This window comes from Mus musculus, chromosome 17, assembly GCF_000001635.26.
Source record: "Mus musculus strain C57BL/6J chromosome 17, GRCm38.p6 C57BL/6J".
Classification (NCBI taxonomy): Eukaryota; Metazoa; Chordata; class Mammalia; order Rodentia; family Muridae; genus Mus; species Mus musculus.
In genome coordinates this window covers 18149450-18165838 of record NC_000083.6, presented here as the reverse complement: position 1 = coordinate 18165838, position 16389 = coordinate 18149450, and the positions used below count along the sequence as shown (strand labels likewise).

General features: G+C 37.1%; 1 protein-coding gene across 2 annotated transcripts in view; it reads right to left on the bottom strand.

The window, feature by feature from the left end:
• Vmn2r92 (vomeronasal 2, receptor 92) overlaps positions 1–13909 on the bottom strand; it is a 33249-nt gene extending 19340 nt beyond the window's left edge. For both annotated transcript variants that reach the window (NM_001104541.1, XM_030249940.1), the window contains exon 1: positions 13689–13909. In NM_001104541.1, coding sequence (NP_001098011.1) covers positions 13689–13909 — 221 coding nt within the window. The remainder of the gene's footprint in view (positions 1–13688) is intronic.
• Between the last annotated feature and the right edge of the window lie 2480 nt (positions 13910–16389).

Below are 16389 nucleotides of genomic sequence, written 5' to 3'. Positions count from 1 at the left end.
CAACCATTGGATGGAACACAGGGTCCCCAATGGAGGATCTAGAGAAATGGCTAGGACACAAGGAGCTGAAGGTTTTGCAGCCCAGTAGAGGAACAACAATATGAACCACTCAATATTTCAAGAGCTCCCAGGGACTAAACCACCAACCAAAGAGTACAATGGAGGGACCCATGGCTCCAGCTGCATATGTAATAGAAGATGGCCTTGTTGGAAATCAATGGGAGAGAGGCCTTTGGTCCAGTGAAGGCTCAGTGTTCCAGGGTAGGGAAAAGCCAGGACAGTGAAGCAGGAGTTAGTTGATTGGTGAGCAGGAGGATAGGGAACAGGATTGGGGATTTTCAGAGGGTAATCAGGAAAGGGGATAACTCCCAACATATAATGGCACAGAATTTACAGTAATATTTGAATTTTGAGAAAAAAGAACATAGTCAGAAAATACTAGATTAAAGCTAGATCAAAAACAAGCTGAGCAATCACACTAAAATCAGGGACTAGACAAGGCTGCCCACTTTTTCCCTACCTACTCAACATTCTACTTGAAGTCCTAGCCAGAGAATTTGACAACAAAAGAACACCTCAGGGATACAAATTGGAAAGAAAGAAGTCAAAATATCACTTTTTGCAGATCATATGATAGTATATATAAGTGGCCCTAACAATTCCACCAGAGAACTCCTAAGCCTTATAAACACCTTCAGTGAATTAGCTGGATATAAAATTAACTCAAACAAGTCAATGGCCTTTCTCTACACAAAAGATAAACAGGCTGAGAAAAAAATTAGGGAAACAACACCCTTCTCAATAGTCACAAATAATATAAAATACCTTAGCATGACTCTAACTAAGGAAGTGAAAGATCTGTATGATAAGAACTTCAAGTCTCTAGAGAAAGAAATTAAAGATGATCTCAGAAGATGGAAAGATCTCCCATGCTCATGGATTGGCAGGATAAATATAGTAAAAATGGCTATCTTACCAAAAGCAATCTATACATTCAATGCAATCCTCATCAAAATTCCAACTCAATTCTTCAATGAATTAGAAAGGGCAATTTGCAAATTCATCTGGAATAACAAAAAACCTAGGATAGCATAAACTCCTCTCAAGGATAAAAGAACCTCTTGTGGAATCACCATGCCTGACCTAAAGCTGTACTACAGAGCAATTGTGATAAAAACTGCATGTTACTGGTATAGCGACAGACAAGTAAACCAATGGAATAGAATTAAAGACCCAGAAATGAACCCACACACCTATGGTCACTTGATCTTTGACAAGGGAGCAAAAACCATGCAGTGGAAAAAAGACAGCATTTTCAACAAATGGTGCTGGCACAACTGGCGATTATCATGGAGAAGATTGTGAATTGATCCATTCCTATCTCCTTGTACTAAGGTCAAATCTAAGTGGATTATGGAACTCCATATAAAACCAGAGAAACTGAAATTTATAGAGGAAAAAGTAGGGAAATCCTCGAAGATATGGGTACAGGGGAAAATTCCTGAATAGAACTGCAATGGCTTGTGCTGTAAGACTGAGAATCCACAAATGGGACTTCATAAAATTGCAAAGCTTCTGTAAGGCAAAAGACACCACCAACAGATTGGTAAAGGATCTTTACCTATCCTAAATCAGAGTGGGGACTAATATCCAATATATATATAAAGAACTCAAGAAGGTGGGCTCCAGAAAATCAAATAATCCCATTAAAAAATGGGGCTCAGAGCTAAACAAAGAATTCTCACCTGAGAAATACTGAATGCCTGAGAAGCACCTGAAAAAATGTTCAACATCCTTAATCATCAGGGAAATGCAAATCAAAACAACCCTGAGATTCTACCTCACACCAGTCAGAATGGCAAGATCAAAAATTCAGGTGAGAGCAGATGCTGGTGAGGATGTGGAGAAAGAGCAACACTCCTCCATTGTTGGTGGGATTGCAAGCTTGTACAACCACGCTGGAAACCAGTCTGGTGGTTGCTCAGAAAATTGGACATAGTACTATCGGAGGATCCTGCAATACTTCTTCTGGGCATATATCCAGAAGATGTTCCAACTGGTAAGAAGGACACATGCTCCACTATGTTCATAGCAGCCTTACTTATAATAGCCAGAAGCTGGAAAGAACCCAGATGCTCATCAACAGAGGAATGGATACAGAAAATGTGATACATTTACACAATGGAGTACTACTCAGCTATTAAAAAGAATGAATTTATGAAATTCCTAGGCAAATGGATGGACCTGGAGGGCATCATCCTGAGTGAGGTAACCCAATCACAAAAGAACTCGCCCAATATGTACTCACTGATAAGTGGATATTAGCCCAGAAACTTAGAATACCCAAGATATAAGATACAATTTGCTAAACGCATGAAACTCAAGAAGAACAAAGACCAAAATGTGGACACTTTGCCCCTTCTTAGAATTGGGAACAAAACACCCATGGAAGGAGTTACAGAGACAAAGTTTGGAGCTGAGACAAAAGGATGGACCATCTAGTGACTGCCATACCCGGGGATCCATCCTATAATCAGCTTCCAAATGCTGGCACCATTGCATACACTAGCAAGATTTTGCTGAAAGGACCCAGATATAGCTGTCTCTTGGAAGACTTGCCAGGACCTAGCAAACACATAAATGGATGCTCAGATTTAAATTGGATGGATCACAGGGCCCTCAATGGAGGAGCTAGAGAAAGTATCCAAGGAGCTGAAGGGATCTGCAATCCTATAGGTGGAACAACAATCTGAAATAACCAATATGCCCCCCCCCCCCGGAGCTCAACTCTCTAGCTGCATATGAATCAGAAGATGGCCTAGTCCTCCATCAGTGGAAAGAGAGGCACATTGGTTGTGCAAACTTTATATGCCTCAGTACAGGGGAAAGCCAGGGCAAAGAACTGGGTGTGGGTGGGTAGGGGAGTGGGTGGGGAGCATGTGGGAGACTTTTGGGATAGCATTGGAAATGTAAATGAAATAAATACCCAATAAAAAATGTAGCATCATTCTTTTCCAAGATAACTAAAGACCAATCTCTGGAAAACACTAATATTCATATCCTCTGTCCAATGGATGAGGATTGCAAAGATCAAATTACACTCAGCAAGACTTTTTTCCACATTCTTCCTTGGTTGGCTCATTAAGCAACACTTTACAGGTTTAACTGCTTTTCTAAAAATAAAAAAAAAAGGGGGTCACAAAGTCAATAGTCCAATAAACACAAAAACAAAGGAATAAGCCTTTCTTTAATATCAACTTCTGTCTTCCTTATGTTTGGTGGATGTGAAGAACCACAATGACCATAAAAAGTATTATGAAGGAAAACTTACAATTTCATAGATCTTGTCCATTTCAGCATATGGGAAGCATTGCAGTGTGCAGGCAGAAACGGTCTTGGACAAGGAGCTTGAGAGTTCTACATTTTTGTCCACAAGAAACAGAAGTGAAGAACCTGAGCAAAATTGAGCTTCTTAGAGTTCTAAACCACCCTTGAATAGGGACACGCTAACTCTACCAAGGCCACAGCTACTCCAACAATGCTACTCAGTATGCTCAGGCATTCACACACAGGAGTCTATGGTGCCCATTTCTACTAAAAGCACAAAAATCTTGCTATTTATTTATATTTTTATTTAATTTGATAACTTCTAGAAGAAAAGTCAGGTTTCCTAAATAATGTGATTTCTTCTAGACAAGTCATATTCTGGGATGGCCCCACCTCAAAATTACTAAGGCAACACAAAATGATCTTGATTGAGAGTTGTATTAAACTTTGTCAGGAAAAGTTTCTCTGAGTGCAGAGGTGATTTGATGTTTTTGTAAGATTTTGCTAAGTTACCTTCCTAGAAAAAGCAACAATATTTTGTCAGTGAGTTAAATTTAACCTTACCTTCTTCATGAATAGGAACAGAAAGAATAGGAGGAACTTGAACATGTCCAGTAGAGAAAAGGCAACATGGATCAAGGGCCTCAACAAAAAACCAAATCCACTGAATCTAATAGAAGAGAAAGTGAGAAAGAGCCTTGAACTCATTGGCACAGGGGAAATTTACCAAACAGAACTCCAATTGCTCATGTTCTAAGATCAAGAATTGATAAATGGAACCTTATGAAACTGTAAAGCAAAGGACATAGTCAATAAGACAAATCAGCAACCTACAGATTGGGAAAAATCTTCACTAACCCCACATCTGATAGAGGGCTAATATATTAAGTATATAAAGAACTCAAGATGTTAATCACTAAAAGACAAACAAGCCACTGAAAAAAAATGGGATATAGAAATAAACCAAGAATTCACAACTGAGGAATCTCAAATGCCTGAGAAATACCTAAAGAAATGTTCAAAGTCCGTAGTGATCAGAGAAATGCAAATCAACACAACCCTGAGATTTCAGTTTATACCAACCACAATGGCTAAGATCAAAACCTCAGGTGACAACACATGTCGAAGAGGATGTGGAAAATGAAGAACACTCCTCCATTGCTGGTGTGATGACAAACTGACACAATCACTCTGAAGAACAATATGCTCCTCAGAAAATTGAAAATAGATCTACCTGAAGACCCAGCAATACCAATCTTGGGAATATACCCAAAAGATATACCACAATGCCACAGGGTCAAGTGTTCCACTATGTTCATAGTAGCCTTATTTGTGACAGCCAGAAGTTCAAAACAACTTACATGTCCCACAACAGAAGAACGGATACAGAAAATGTAGTTCACTTACACAATGGACTACTGCTCACCTGTGAAGAATGAGGACATCCTGAGTTTACAGGCAAATGGATGGATCTAGAAAATATCATCCTGAGTGAGGTAACTCAGAATCAAAAGGACATGCATGGTATGTACTCACTAATAAATGAATAGTAGCCCAAAAAGTGCAGAATACCCAAGATACAGGCCACAGAACTCAAAAAGTTCAACAAGCTGAAGTGCCCAAGTAAGGATTCCTCAGTCTCACTTGGGAGAGAGAAGAAAACAATGACAAGTGGGGTGAGAGGGAGAGACCTAGGAGGGAAAGTGTGGGGGGGAGCATGGAGAGCAGATTCTGATGAAAAAGGACTGAAGGCCTGAGGGCCAGCAGAAAGAATGGAAACAGGCAACCTTGGGAGGTAGGAGGTTGGGGAAACCCTCCAGAATGCACCAGAGACCTAAGAGCTCTCAGGACTCAAAGGGAGGGACCTTAGATGAAATGCCAGGAAGTAGGGACAGGGAACTGATAAAGCCCACCTCTGCAGGAAGACTGGGAAATTTCTAAATTGAAGCAAGATGTAATTCTGGGAGTTGGGGATAAAATATCTATGGAAAGGAGTGACACAGAGTTTTTAAAAGTGGTTTGTCCTTAGTATTTAAAAGACAATAATAATTGTCATTAACTTCATTTGTTATGCAAATGTTTCTTATGTAAAAAAAAACATCATTTTTAGGTCTTAATAATTAAGGTAACTTGTTTGTGAAGAAGTCAAGTACACATATTTCAGTGGAGCTTAAGTCCTGTACTGCCAGTGGTTGCCTGCTGCAACAACTGTTTTATAGTTCTCCATTGACAAATAAATTGATTGCCTGAGGCTGTTGTATTATCTCTATTGTTTGAGGGGCCTGAGGTAGGTTCATTATACAGTATCCCTGGTTTAATAAGGTGTATTATTACGGTTTACAGTAGCACCAGATAAAGAAGTGCCATTTTTATGATAGATAGTTTGGAAATTTTAATTACAGTAGGACCCTTTCAGACAAGGAAGATACAGTTAGATTTCTGCTCTGAGAGGGAAAGGAGCATTGAAATTTATGGCACCTCTTGCCATTCTGGGGCATTGTTTTCTGATATGTCCAGGCTTGTTGAATAATTTTGTGAGCCAAGCCTAATTAATTTTTTTCTGTCCTTGACTACTAAGATTTTGGATAGTGTTCTGGTCTTGAGAGGTTGTTGTAATGGATATTCCTTGAAAATATGAAGTAGTAAACACATGCTTTAAATACATTTCCAGATTTTTAAATTGTCTTTAGAAGAGATTGACAAGTGGGTGTAGCATTCTCAAAGGCCAGATGTTTTACAACAGTATCTTTTGCTTCAGAGCCTCTATCAGCTGAGCAAGAGTCCTCAAATATTTTTTTACTTTCTGTATTATATTAGCAAGGCTTTTGGTATTTGTATCACTACTGGGCAAGAATCTCCATGCTTCTAGAGTTGAGGCTGCTAATTTTTTATTAAATAATTTTTTTACACTCCATATTTTATCCCCCACCTCCCTCAGACTGTTCCATATCCCATAACTCCTTCCCACTCTCCTGTGTCCACGTGGATGTCCCCACCTCCCACCCCACCTAACCTCTAAACTCCCTGGGGCATCCAGTCTCTTGAGGGATGGGTGCATCATCTCTGAATGAACACAGACCCTGCAGTCCTCTACTGTATGTGTGTTGAGGGCCACATATCAGCTGGTATATGCTGCCTGTTTGGTGGTTCAGTGTTTGAGAAATCTTGGGGGTCCAGATTAATTGAGACTGTGGGTCCTCCTGCAGGATCACCATTTTCCTCAGCTTCTTTCAGCCTTCCCTAATTAAACAAGAGGTCAGCAGCTTCTGTCCATTGGTTGGGTGCAAATATCTGTATCTGACTCTTTCAGCTGCTTGTTGTTCCAGAGTGCGTTCATGCTAGGCCCCTTTTTGTGGGCACTTCATAGTCTCAGAAATACTGTGAGGCCTTGGGACCTTCCCTTGAGCTGGATCCCCCTTTGGGCCTGTCACTGAACCTTCTTTTCCCCAGGATCCTCTCCATTTCTATCCCTGTAATTCTTTCATAAAGGAACAATTATGGGTCAGAATTGTGACTGTGGGTTGGAAACACACTCTCTCACTTGATTGTTCTTCCTAGAGAGGTAGGCTCTATAAATCCCCTCTCCCTACTGCTGGGCATTTCACCTAAGAGTCTCTTACCTCCCAGGTTGATATTTACTGTTTTTATTTACCACTAACTTCTTCTGAGTTACTTTTCTCAGATATTTAGGTTGAAGAATAAACTTTGTTCTTAGATTCTATTTGAGACAGTACTAAAGGATTCCCCACACAATGAGGTGAATCTACTGTCTTCTACGCACATATGTTTTTTGTTTGTTTTGGGTTTTTTTGGGGGGGGGTTGTTTGTTTGTTTGTTTGTTTTCATCACCCAATGCCTTCCTAATCACAGTCCAAATAGCAAACACTGTAAGGGGCAAGCCTAATCCTCTACTCTCTGTAATCAAATTGTTAATATCTAACCCTGTTTTCTCCCATGGGTCCATATCTAAAGTTCTTTTCTCCGGAAACCAAGGACTGACCATTTGTAAAAACTGAAGTCAGTCAGTCAGCTGGCTAGTGCTAATCTTAATGCCTATATTCTTTAAGAGTATGCTTAATAACATCTGTAAAGAACTCTCTGTCTGCAGAATAACATTGTCCCATCATAAGTGATAACACAAAATGCACACAACCCAAAGCTGATGGCTCCTGATCAAAGGTTGATGCTGAAAGCTCCCAACAGAACTGCTGGGAGAATTGACTGTTGACAGCAGGTAATTAAAGCCAATTAGAGCTGATGGCTCCTGACCTACCTTGAGCACTGACTGTACTCTATCAAGCAAACCAGGTGTTGAATACTATTGGCCTCTGCTGATGTCAGCAGGCAATTTCAAGACAGAACTAATGGCTTCTGGTGTAAACCAGGTTCTGATGGTACCAAATATCAGCTTCAGCTGATGGCAGTAGGCAATATCGACTCCTAATTATCACCCTCCATAAACAAGCACTCCCTGTCCAATGGTTTTGCAAGGTCCAGGTGAGAGTCCTATCTGTGTAGATATACGTTATATGTCATCCTCTTCCAGGGTGACATTTTAGGTTCTGCAAGCCTCCCAAACTAGAGAAGGTAGAGACAGGGTACAGAATAGTACTCTAGTGTGGCTTTAAATCTGAGGGTCTCTGGAAATTCTAACTTTCCAAATATACTGAAATGCTGATGATAACTTCTAAAATGTCCTAAATTTTTTCTTGCTCTTTCTGAGGGTGAAAGAGCAAGAAAGAGCTGGTTTAGGAGATTGACATCTATTGCCTGGCAATTAGACATTAAGTAATGTGGCCTTTGATCTATCTCAACATGAACTGCTCATCCCTAACTTTCACTGTCCAAGTTGGATGTCTCAGGAAGAAAAAGGGATACTGATGAAATTTATCTAAAAATCCGGAAAAACATAAAGGTCCTAAGTGTCCAAGTGAAAATTTTTTCTTCCTTCTCCTCCTCTTTGTCTAAGAAGTGTTCTATCCAAAAAAATTCTCCTCATCTCAGTTCCTCTGCCATGTCTCTTGGTACTCAGCACGTATACATCTTTCAAGGTACATGATCTCATGGTAAAAACTTAATCAAAAGTTCACACATAAAATCAAATCATAAATTGAAATACAAGTTTACAGCAGAAAATATTTACATATGTTTCCTTTAGAAGTAACTATCTGCCTAAACATTCATCACCTGTCACAGCTCCATAGGTTCCTTGAAAAGTTTAAAAGCATAACTAAGTTATTAGTGATGTTTTGTATAAATAAATTCATTCAATATTTTATCTTCTGTCCTATCACCTATAATAAATCATAGTTGCCCTCTTATACCTTTGCTTAATTGTTTTACAACCTCTTGGAACAGGCTATGAGTATTAGAAAGTCTGGTTACTATCTAGAAGCAATAAACTGGTGACAAATGAGAGTTTGGCAGAATTCTCAGTGCAGTTATGACCGTCATAAAAGGACCTAATAGGAGTTCAACTATTAAAAAAAAAGCTTTATAAACACGAAAATAAATTTAGGGATTCTTATAGGATCATCATTAAGAATTAAGAAGCCATCCATTTGTCTCTATAGCATTAGACATACATCTTTCTGGATCTGCAGAGATCTGCTCAAAGAAGTGGGAAAACACCTACTGATTATTATTTGTGTTCAATAATAAAAGGAAAAGCATATTTACAGCAGGAGTCTTTCCTAAAAGACTTATTCCCATTCCTTGCCTATTGGAGCTTTGTTATAGATATAATCAAAAGCAAAGTCATTTCAGGAAGATCACCTGCTACTTATTAGCTTGGCCTATGATAGCTCCTGACCATACTTAAAGTTGGGGATGAAAGATATGGGCTGAGAGGGTGAATACTGAACTAGGTTGGGGGCTTTGGAGAATATGATAAATGCACTGAATTTCTAACAAGTGTAAATATATTATCATTATTAAGATTTTCAAGGAAAATTTTTTATGGTGGGGAGGAGGACTTGCTCAGCAATTAAGGGTGTGATTTTTCCAGAGAATCTAAATTTGATTCTCAGAAATATTAGTAGGCAGCTCACAAACATCCAAACCTTGAGAATCTAATACAAGTATTGGACTCAATACATACAAACATGATAGGCTAATATAGTCATACATAAATACCCACAAAAAGAAAGAGAAAAGGTAATTATAATAATATCAGTATAATGTCAAGCAATAGATATGTTAAAACATAAAAAGCAAGGTCAACAAGATGGCAACTTGGCAGTAGGAAAATTGCTTATTGTACCTACCTGAGTATATCTATGAAATTAATTATAATGATACATTGTGAATACATGCCTGTATTTGGAATTAACTGAAAGTTTTACTTGAATGATTAATAAAGTTCTTTGATATCACAATCTGAAATGACAAATATTAATTTTAAATGAAAGAGGATAGATAAAAATATAAATGAAATAATATAGTCCAAAGGAAAAGAATTGATAATTAGGATGTTTAATTTCAGAAATAAGATCAATGATATTTTCTCATGTATAAATATTATATCTTCAAATAAATACATATAAACATTTAAGGATACATATGATTTTTGAGGATTCCATACATGTGAGGAATTAAGTAATAATCACTAGTAATAGAGCAGAGGAACTCAAAATCTACAGTCATGGAACAATGATCAAAGGCAATGAAGGAGCTAGAGAAAGTACCCAAGGAGCTAAAGGGGTCTGCAACCCTATAGGAGGAACAACAATATGAACTAACAAGTACCCCCCAGAGCTGTGTCTCTAGTTGCATAAGTAGCAAAGGATGGCCTAGTTGGCCATCAATGGGACGAGAGGCCCTTGGTCTTGCGAAGATTATATGTCTCAGTATAGGGGACTGCTAGGGCCAGGAAGCAGGAGTGGGTGGGTTGAGGAGCAGGGCAGCGGGTGGTGGGGGGGGAGTGTAGGGGGCTTTGGGGATAGCATTTGAAATGTAAATGAAGAAAATATCTAAAAAAAAACAGATTTGCTCAATCTTTTTTGCAAACCAAATTTTTAAAGTTCATGCTTTTAATAAATATATTTTGAAAATGAAAACTATATCATTTGTTTCTCAAGATTCTAAAATGATTGTATCATTTTCCTCTTCCATTCTTTATGCAAATTCTTATGCACTTCCTTTCTCATTTTAATTTCAGGGACTCAACTTGAATCAATTGCCCAGCAGGACTTAAACTTACACAACAGACACACGCACACACACACACACACACACACACACACACACACACACAAACTTACACACATACACACAATTCTTGGTAACTAATGAATGCTGTGAAACATGTTACCCTAGGTGTAATATTCTTCCATAGGAAAGATTATAATTTTCCCCAGTAAAGATTTTACATAAAATTAGTCTATATCTGTCTTATTACTTACAGAATATTAATACTTTAGCTGGATACATACATCCACCACTATAAGATGAATGGTAAAATAATCCATACAGTGCTGACAATAAGGACCATCAGTCAATACCACAGTGAGAATTTGCCAAACAAATGTATGCAACAACACCTGCAGTACATGCTATGAGCTGCTTTTGTTTGTATTTTTAAATTTGATCGACTCTACCTCTGGAGATTATGTCTTCCTTTGAATACACACAGATAAAAGGAGATCTCACACAAAAAAAGACATTAGTGCCAATGAAAAGTGCAAATGGAATGAAAGAAGGTCAGTGGTTACAACAGGGTAGACACCAAGGAAGAACTTTTGTAGTTAATTCAAACAAAAATAAGGCCATGAAATATTTGTGTTTGCATTCAAAATCAGTCAGTGTTTTTGTACTGAAAAACTGCATTGTTGAAATTCAAAGAAAGGATGAGATCAATTATAAAGCCATTCCAGAATCACAACAGAATTAAGAATGGAGCCATATTCACTGCTAATATACATGAGGGAAGACATGGTAGAAAGAATCCAGAATGGCATTATATACATGAGAAATGTTCTAGAAAATGAGTTTGTCATTTACTATGTAAAATTGCTTGCAATGGTGCATAGCTCCAGTAAAATAGCAAAGTACATTAAAAACAAAATTGCCTTGAATTGAATTCTGATGATACCTCAATTTTATCAAACTATGAAGAGTAAAATTGAATAGATATTTGATGAAATTAATTTCGATGTATATGTTCAAACCCATATTTTACTTGCTATAAAGGAAAATAATTCTCTCTCATAAACCCATAGAGAAAATTTTGAATTTGACTGGGAAAGATTCAAGATACATCAACCAAAGGATTGAACATATTGGCCAATAGTATGACTTATGCATTTCAGAATCCTAATGATGGACCTGGGAATCTGATCTTGATCTTTGCACACACATTGAGGATGACAACATTTGTTTGAACAGTTTTACCTTCACTTGCAAATGTGGGCTACTACAAAAGTATGTCCACACATGCAAATAATGGATGTGATAAGAAATGTGAAAAGACTGTACTATGAATGTGAGTATAAAATAAGCCACCTTTCTCTTAAAAGTATTCCACACTCATAAGGAACACACTATACAACAAATATGCTTAATACATTATAATAAAAGTGACTGAATTTTGACATTAATTTAGCTTAGTTTTTCTGATTTTATGCAAGTTCATTGTTTTTCATAGGAATCAATCCTCTTATTTATAATGACTAAACCGGACTAGTTTTTCACATATCAGACTATGCAATGAATGGTTTGTTGCTGTACAAAATAAAGAGAAACACACATACACATTGATACCTGAACTGCTGAGAGATAGGTCATCAGAAAAGTGCATCTATATGGAGCATTAATTATAATGAAATATAAGAGGCCCTGCCCAACAACCAAAGTTGCCCCATCTACTCAGCACATGAAAATGTACTATGATTTCCATTGAGTCAAAATATGATTCCCTAAAAATTTAAAAATAACATTAAATATTTATCCAAATAACAAATTTTATACACTTACATTTGATGTTTTAAAAATTCAAAATAAATTGTCAAACAAATAAACCAGTAAGTTTTAATTTATATCTAAACATTTTTCAACTCTACTCTTTTTGATTTAATGCCTTAATACCACAGAAGATTTTACCAAGCACATAGTATTATCTCATAGAGCATAATTCACCTTTATACCTCATTTGTTTTTTTTTAATTGTTATTTTGACAATATAATTTTAGAGATTCTAAAATTTTTCAGGTATTTCTTTGGACCATTTTCTGCTTGTTGATTTCTAACACATGCCTTCATGTATTCACAGGAATTTATAAGTTATTGTTCTATATCCATGACATACTAACTACTCCATACAGATATTAGAAAGTATTCTTGGGAAAGGAAAGTCAGACTTGGATAAAAACACCGTATTTACTTTATTAAGAAACATACATGAATATTTCTGTCCAGCTCAGCAATACCTGTCTGACACTATTCATTAACCTGGATTATTTAATTAAAGCTAAGAAACAGCACCAAGATAAAACTCTCATAGTCACTAAGACTTGGTAGACACATATATAAAATAAGAGTACGTACTACAACCCAATGGAGTAAATGTGGAAACACCAGAAAGCTGTCTGAAAATAAAAAGTAAATTATCAACAACCACTTATAAGCCGGGCGGCGGTGGCACATGCCTTCAATTCCAGCACTTAGGCAGAGGCAGAGGCAGAGGCAAAGGCAGAGGCAGAAGCAGGCAGATATCTGAGTTTGAGGCCAGCCTGGTCTACAGAGTGAATTCCGGGACAGCCAGAGTTCCACAGAGAAACACTGTCTTGAAAAACAAACCAACAAACAAACAAACACCTCAGACAACCACTTATAATAAAAATGAGATAGATGAAATATCTTAGGAGAGCAGAAGTATACACAACTTCTAATTTTGACACTGTTAAAACTGGAAACAGATGCATGTAACACACATAGCCTCTTTCTTCACTGAAAAATCCCAACAAACACAAAGAACTTACTGCATTTCATGACAACGTCTAATACTGCAGGTGAGTACTTCCAAATCACCAAAAACAACAAGGTAAGGCTTAGAATAAATCATCCTTCCTTGAAATCATAACACTTTAATATATTCAGATATTGCGGCATAATAAGAATAGCCAATAAGAGGTTATTGTTAATTATAAAATGAGAAAACTAAAGTGAATACAGTCAAAGTTTCCATTTACTCCTGCCTACCTCCCCCACCCCAATGAGAAAAACAATCCAAGAGGAAAATAAAACTGATGAAAAGATTTTAAAAACTCTAAGAGTGAATTTGTCAAAATAAAAATAAGTAAATTTTAATGATTTTACCCTCGAAGTCATAAGAATTCTGAACTAAAAAAAATAATTTTACTTACTGTATGTAATTATCCAAATATTTATATGGTACAGCTGAATTTGGCATTTTCTTCCCAGTGTAGAAAGTATGAAGAGGGAAAAATGCACCAATCAGAACATCTCCTTCATGGTGAAATTCTTCAGTAATTATGTAATAACATCTACTGATATTAAATATAATAGAAGAGAAAAATTTTGGAACTTGCAAGAGCCAGAAGATTAAAATCAAGGAGGACATCATATTATTACATGGATCTGCTTGATGCAGAAAAAACAGTGTCCAGTACATATATGCTTGGTTCTTATTTTTGTGACCATGATTTGTATTTGTTGATGACTCAGTCTGTCACACTAATTATTCCAAGGGATTGAGAATCCCATTGGGAATTTTAAAACTATCCTTCCCATGGACTCTGCTGCTGAGGCCCTCTATTCAAGTGAAAAACAAGTTAGGAAATATGTTTCTTCATATTCTTCACTACCCAAAGGCCCTATGACGTCAGCAAAGACTACAAACAGCAAGAGTTCAGGTTTGACCTTCTCTTGGGATGAATTGGCTAACCATGTGAAACAAGAAACTTTTAATATGAAAAACAATTTAGGCTGATGTAACCCCACAGGTTACATCAGAGGAGGCAAACTAAGTGGAAAAGGAAAAGGCTAAAAAGAAAGCACTGAAGGACTGACCACTCAAAATTAATGTATTGCAGCTCTTTAGTTGGCAATTAACAAGTGTGGGTTATAGAAAACAACTACCAATCAAGTTTATACAATATACATTAGTGTACATTATACCAACATTTCCTGCTTTTATTCCAAAAAAGAGACTTTATTTCTAATATCTGTAAGCTTTATACAATGAGAACACATATGAAAATTTTCAGGGTAAGGATTGTTATTACAATGTCTAGTTCATTTGTATTTACAACTTTTAACAAATTACTTCTATTCTATCTTATTTACTCCAAAGTTCTCTAAAGGGTTTATGCCAAAAGGGCACAAGGCAAAGTGCATTTAAATTGATACTTAAAAGACAACCTAAGGAAATATTTGGTTTGGGGTTTGTGACTAAGATAATGTTATCAGAACGTTGCTAAGTAATGTTAAGCTCTGGAATTAGGAATCTCTATCATTAATGTACTTTTCATACCCATCAAATATCTGAGAGAGAAACATTTCACCTGAGTAAACAAGATATACATACTAAGAAGCTTCTGCTTTAAATAAAAAGACAAATACATACTGGTTCCTGGGAAAGTCACCAAAAGTTTATCTTTGTTAGTAGAGACATCCATTTTGGCAACGATGCCCAGAAGTTCTGACAATGAAGCAGAAAATTGAAGGAATCTCCTACCTTGTCTAGGAAATGTGGGGTAATTGCCTATCTAGTATCTTCCTTGTCAACAGTTTGGACTCTACTGATGTCAGTAAAGTTAAAGGGTACTTTATCGCCTAGTGGCCAGTTTTAACATACTTCTAGCAAACTTAATATGAAGACTGATTTTTGCCCATCATCTTCTTTGGAAGAGATTGAGAGTTTTGCCTTCCTTAATGTGACTCTCTATCACAAAAAGCATTTTTATTAAAATACCTTAAATGCCACATTCTCAATATCTATGAAGTTTGTGAGAAATACGTATCTGTGTAAAGTCTATCGAAATAGAAAAACTGTGCTTGTTTCCTTTAGGTCATTCTAAGCTTAAGCTTCAAAACATATACAGCAGACAGTGTTAGTCTTATTCTCGTAATTAAATGCATCAATACTAAGCATAGCAACAATGATAATTCTGAATGCACTAAAGAATTTGATTGTTTATAAGGTGAGGGACTTCCAACGTGACTATCATAATTATTATTAACAATTTATAAGAGTAGCCTTTTTAAGTGTATATATTTAAAATAGGGATTTTAAATTCAAGATATTTTATTATCAAATTAAACATTGAATCATTGGCACAGTCCATAATGAGACATGCCACTTAACTGAACATGAAAAAAAGGCACAATAAAGAAATAAAAATAATCACTACATGAGTTAAAGGGAAAAGGGTATTTCTAATTTGCAAAAACGGTCTTCCAGGAGAAGTTCTAGTAACCAGCATTGACTTTAACATGGCAATAGGTACCAGTCCTATATTAATAGAAGGGTGCAAGTTCCTCTTCCCAGAGTTGAGAGAATTACTCCCTTTTTAGCAAGCAGCACCCTTCTTTTTCTTTTAATTATATTTTTATTAGATATTTTCTTTATTTACATTCCAAATGCTATCCCAAGAGTTCCCTATACCCTCTCCCAGCCCTGATCCACTACCCACCCACTCCCACTTCTTGGCCCCGGCATTCCCCTATACTGGGGCATATGAAGTTTGCAAGACCAAGGGGCCGACTAGGCCATCTTCTGCTAGATATGCAGCTAGAGACACCAGCTCTGGGGGTACTGGTTAGTTCATATTGTTGTTCTACCTATAGGGTTGCAGACCCCTTCAGCTGTTGGCTACTTTCTCGAGCTCCTCCATTGGGGGCCCTGTGTTCCATCCTGTAGATGACTGTGAGCATCCACTTCTGTGTTTGCCAGGCACTGACATACCCTCACACGAAACAGCTATATCAGGGTCCTTTCAGCAAAATCTTGCTGGGATACGCAATAGTGTCTGGGTTTGGTGGCTGATTATGGGATGGATCCCTGGGGGGCATAGTCTCTGGCTGGTCGATCCTTTCCTCTTA